Genomic DNA, 4,777 nt, shown 5'->3' on the forward strand with positions numbered 1-4,777 from the left:
ACACGGTGTGTTTTTTTCATTCTGAATTTCAGGGAAGTGTTTTCTCTACTGTAACGGACTGATGGACCATGTCTACGTCTGCCAGAACACTACGGCCTGCAGCAGCTGGTACAAAACACCCACTCACTTCAGTGGAACAGTGGTAAGACACACACACACACACACACACACACTTTTCTAATTAATAGTTTCTTGCAAAACCTTTGCAACTCTTTTGGTCTGTTTTTTTTTGTAAGGATGCGTTTGTGAAGATCAGTCGCTCTGAGGGGCTACGCTCTCTGTGGAGCGGTCTTCCTCCTACACTGTGAGTCACCACCTCATAAAACAGCTGAATTGTCTGAGAATCGAGTTGTTTTTTGCCTCGTCAGCTTGTCGTGTTCCAGAGAAACTCGTCAGTCCTGTAGATGTCTGAAAATCTGACACTGGAGATTCCTTCTGCACATGATACAGAAACATCTTACAGAACTGCAGTTAGAGAGAAATTAATGTGTGTGTGTGTTGTGTGTGTTGTGTAGTGTGATGGCTGTTCCCACCACAGTCATCTACTTCACGTGCTATGACCAGCTTAAGGACTTCCTTTGTTATCGCCTTGGTTACCATAACAACTATGTGTCCATCATCGCCGGCGGTCTGTCAAGACGTGAGTCCATTTCATATCTGGACATTTTGGAGTTGGAGGCATCATTTCATGCCATTGGTGTCGATTAAACGTGTGTGTGTGTGTGGTGCAGTAGGTGCAGTCACAGTCATCACCCCACTGGAGTTGGTGCGCACTAAGATGCAGTCGCGGAGTGTGTCGTACAGCGAGCTGCGAGTGTGTATCAGATCATCTGTGAGTCGGAGCGGCGTGCTCTCGCTGTGGAGGGGGTGGGGACCCACCGTGCTTAGAGATGTCCCCTTCTCTGGTTAGTACACACACACACACACACACACACACACTCACACACACTATTCTACACTTAATATATTGTACACCTGTGTCCTGTGTGTGTTTTCAGCCTTGTACTGGTTTAACTATGAGCTGATGAAGACAAAGCTTTGTGAGAGATCCAGAACACAGCAGGCTTCTTTCTCCATCGTCTTCACCGCCGGAGCCGTTTCTGGAGCCGTGAGTAGAACACCGTGTGACATCACAATGTGGTGCATGATGTCATCACAATGCGGACATCACAATGCGGTGCATGATGTCGTGCGAATGAACAGATGATATGAAACAGTCACAACAACGGAAGTTATTTCAGGGTTAAATACAGAAACTGGATCTGACAGCAAAGCTAAAACATCAAGAGGAAGAAAGTTTAGACACACACACACACACGCACACACACAGACAGACACAGAAACACAACGCGCACACACACACAGACGCACGCACGCACATGCACACAGACGCACACACAGACGCACACACACAGACGCACACACACACAGACGCAAACACACAGACGCACGCGCACACATAGACGCAAGCACACAGACGCACGCGCACACATATAGACGCACACACACAGACGCGCACACACACACAGACACACACACAGACGTGCACGCACGCACAGACGCACACACACACACACACACACACATACACACAGCCATAAAACCCCACTGATCAACACCGAGCTACTCAGTTCAGTAACTCTGCTTATTTTTGCTGCTTGCTGATGCTGCACAGTCTTAAATAATAAAAAGAAACAATAACCTGCCACAGCTTCGGCGTGTCTCAGGCCGAGTTCACGATCTTTGTCCTCTGCAGAATTATCCTCGGGGTCCGAAGTGCGTTTAATAAATCTGATTATACAACCGTTCTGTTTTGTTCTCCTTCTTATTAACAGCTCCAGGGTTATATTAATGAACCCGATCCTTATCGTACGATATCGTTTCTATAGTAACGGCTCGTTCACAGGGGACCGGTAATGGTGTGAGGAATAATAAAGCGATTAAAATGGTGCAGTTTCTCAAAGGAAAACTTTTGTGTTTGTTTAACATTCACGGAAGGAGTCTCCAGTGTCAGGGCTTCGCACCGGTCTGACATAAAGCTGAATGTTTATTCGGTACCGAAGCGTTTATGCGTTCAATATTATGTGCTTATGGTTATTGGTTAAATGTGTGATACAGAGCGATGTAGCACCTTAACACGCCTGTCGTCTGCAGATCGCTGCGATCACGACGCTGCCGTTCGACGTGGTGAAAACTCGCAGGCAGATCGAGCTGGGAGAGATGGAGCTCCTCGGAGGTGCGAATCTGAGACGAATCCAGCAATTACACCACGAGTGTTGTTTATTCTGTGACGTTTAATAACGTGTTTTATCTGCAGCTCCTCTGAAGAAGCCTTCATCCACATGGCTCATAATGAAGAGTATCTGGACTGACGCCGGCTACCGAGGCCTGTTCGCAGGTGAACTGTAGAAATGTCTTCATGTACTGTATTAGGAGAGGAAAAGGATGTCTGTCTCACATGTCTGTTTCACGCTATACCGTACACCCACAGCTAGCTACATTCTACCGTGTTCTGGATCAGGATTGTCTGAGAAGTTATCGAATTATTCTCTATAATAAAGCGACTTGTTTCTATAGTAACAGCTCATTCACAGGGACCGTATCAGTGTCGGCGCTCCATAGCACTTAGATCTCAGAAAGAGGAGTTAGTTTTATTGTGTCAGAGGTTTTAGGAGTTAAACGATTCTGTAACAACAGAAACTCTTTTCCCAGACAATCCACAACACCAAAGGTTTCTCTAAACGAATGAAAAGCATCTCGGAGTTTATCGGTTTATTTATTTATTGTCTTATAACTTAATCGTTGCAAGAGATAAAAAACGACGTACTTGTGCTTATCGCTGCTGGAAGCGAGAACAGGAATTTATTATTACAAAATTTTACAGACGTGCTGTAACTTTAGCCATAACTCTAAATGGATAAAAAGTACGATTGTTTTTCTGTAACAAATACGGAGTGAACATCGGAACATCCGTTCCATCGTACGGATGGAAAATTGTTGTGGTTTAAGGGGAATAAAACACTCGAGAACGTAATGTTGGGTCGTCCCTTTAACTCCTCTGTCCGATTGTTTCCCGTTCAGGTTTCCTGCCGCGAGTGATCAAAGTGGCTCCAGCGTGTGCCATCATGATCAGCACCTACGAGTTCGGGAAGGCTTTCTTCCGCCAGCACAACGCGGTGTCTGAGATGTGCTGATCGTCACTGCGGAGCTGCATGAGCACTTTCACCTGCGCCGACCTGCCTTTAGCTCGGCCTTGGCATGCGTCCTGTTCTCATCTCCACAGGTTCCGGGGCTGAGGCCCTCGGGTTTAGTTCAATAACGCTGCGCATGCGTCGTTTCTTTCTTTCCCTGAAATGGGACGTAACCGCATTGCAGTAGGACCGCAGCACCCAGAGCATGCTGGGAAAACACACATTTATCTGCATGCATGGGCGCTTTAAGGGAATTTCCTTCAGTAGATGAATTAATCCAGGCTGTGAAATGGTTCCCGGTTCCACGTGGTCCATGTGGACTGTCATGTCTGAGAGAGCAGATGACCAGACGGTGTACAAACACCGCCCCCTATCGTCCATACACTGAAACTACAAGCTGAATTGCATCATAGTTTATAGCACAGCTGAGCACTCGGTGTACTCTTGTCAATTTCTCCCTAATGATTTTGCAGCGCACATCTGGCAGGTCGTGACATAGCACAGCTGGATCGTTTCCGCTGCCTTGCAAAATGAAATGAAGAACATTACGCAACAGCACCGAGTTAAGAAAAGCACATCGGATTCCTTCACTATAATTTGCTCGTTCTTTCTCCACGTATAAGCAGCTGTGAATGATTGCAAAGCTTTCTGGGTAATTTCCATCTCTAAAGTACACCGAGGTCGACTCGCTCGTACGAATATAAAGCTGCTTAATTCCTGACTAGTTTCGAAACTTTTTTGGACCAGATGATGATGATGATGATGATGATGTTCTGTTCTTTAAATAAGAGACATTACGATGTTATTGTTGTAATCCTGCTGTTTAAAGGGCCTGTAACCGATCCAGATCTGTGTGAACAGGTCCAGCTTCACTGGAGCTGCCGATGAGCTCAAAAGACTCTTAAATAAAATTGAGCAAAATTCATTTTGATTATTCATACAGTGGAATTTTTGATTTTTCTGCAGCAGTGTAAATTTACCCGAAGAACTTTTACTTGAAAGATGACAAAAGTAAAGCCTGAATGCTGAAATAAAAACAAGACAAGTTCTTTTTAAAGGAAGACAAACTGCATTGAGGTTATTTTGTGATTAAATCTTTTATCCCCTCGAAACAGACTGCTTTTTATTTTGTGTGAATGTTCTTAGGTGGTGGTGGTGGTGATGATGATAGCTAGCCGGGTCTAGCGTAAGCTGCCAGATGACACGAACCAAAATCATTCATTCATTCATTCATTCATTCATTCATCTTCTACCGCTTATCCGAACTACCTCGGGTCACAGGGAGCCTGTGCCTATCTCAGGCGTCATCGGGCATCAAGGCAGGATACACCCTGGACGGAGTGCCAACCCATCACAGGGCACACACACACTCTCATTCACTCACGCAATCACACACTACGGACAATTTTCCAGAGATGCCAATCAACCTACCATGCATGTCTTTGGACCGGGGGAGGAAACCGGAGTACCTGGAGGAAACCCCTGAGGCACGGGGAGAACATGCAAACGCCACACACAAGGCGGAGGCGGGAATCGAACCCCCAACCCTGGAGGTGTGAGGAGAACGTGCTAACCACTAAGCCACC

General features: G+C 46.0%; 1 protein-coding gene across 3 annotated transcripts in view; it reads left to right on the top strand.

The window, feature by feature from the left end:
- slc25a39 (solute carrier family 25 member 39) overlaps positions 1–4,303 on the top strand; it is a 10,251-nt gene extending 5,948 nt beyond the window's left edge. For all 3 annotated transcript variants that reach the window (XM_060891894.1, XM_060891891.1, XM_060891892.1), the window contains 8 exons: positions 33–142; positions 237–304; positions 516–640; positions 732–905; positions 999–1,108; positions 2,155–2,236; positions 2,318–2,398; positions 3,082–4,303. In XM_060891894.1, the coding sequence (XP_060747877.1) occupies positions 33–142; positions 237–304; positions 516–640; positions 732–905; positions 999–1,108; positions 2,155–2,236; positions 2,318–2,398; positions 3,082–3,194 (863 nt within the window). In that variant the 3' untranslated portion in view covers positions 3,195–4,303. The remainder of the gene's footprint in view (positions 1–32; positions 143–236; positions 305–515; positions 641–731; positions 906–998; positions 1,109–2,154; positions 2,237–2,317; positions 2,399–3,081) is intronic.
- The last annotated feature ends 474 nt before the right edge of the window (positions 4,304–4,777 follow it).

The sequence above is a fragment of the Tachysurus vachellii genome, chromosome 18, assembly GCF_030014155.1.
Source record: "Tachysurus vachellii isolate PV-2020 chromosome 18, HZAU_Pvac_v1, whole genome shotgun sequence".
Taxonomy (NCBI): domain Eukaryota; kingdom Metazoa; phylum Chordata; class Actinopteri; order Siluriformes; family Bagridae; genus Tachysurus; species Tachysurus vachellii.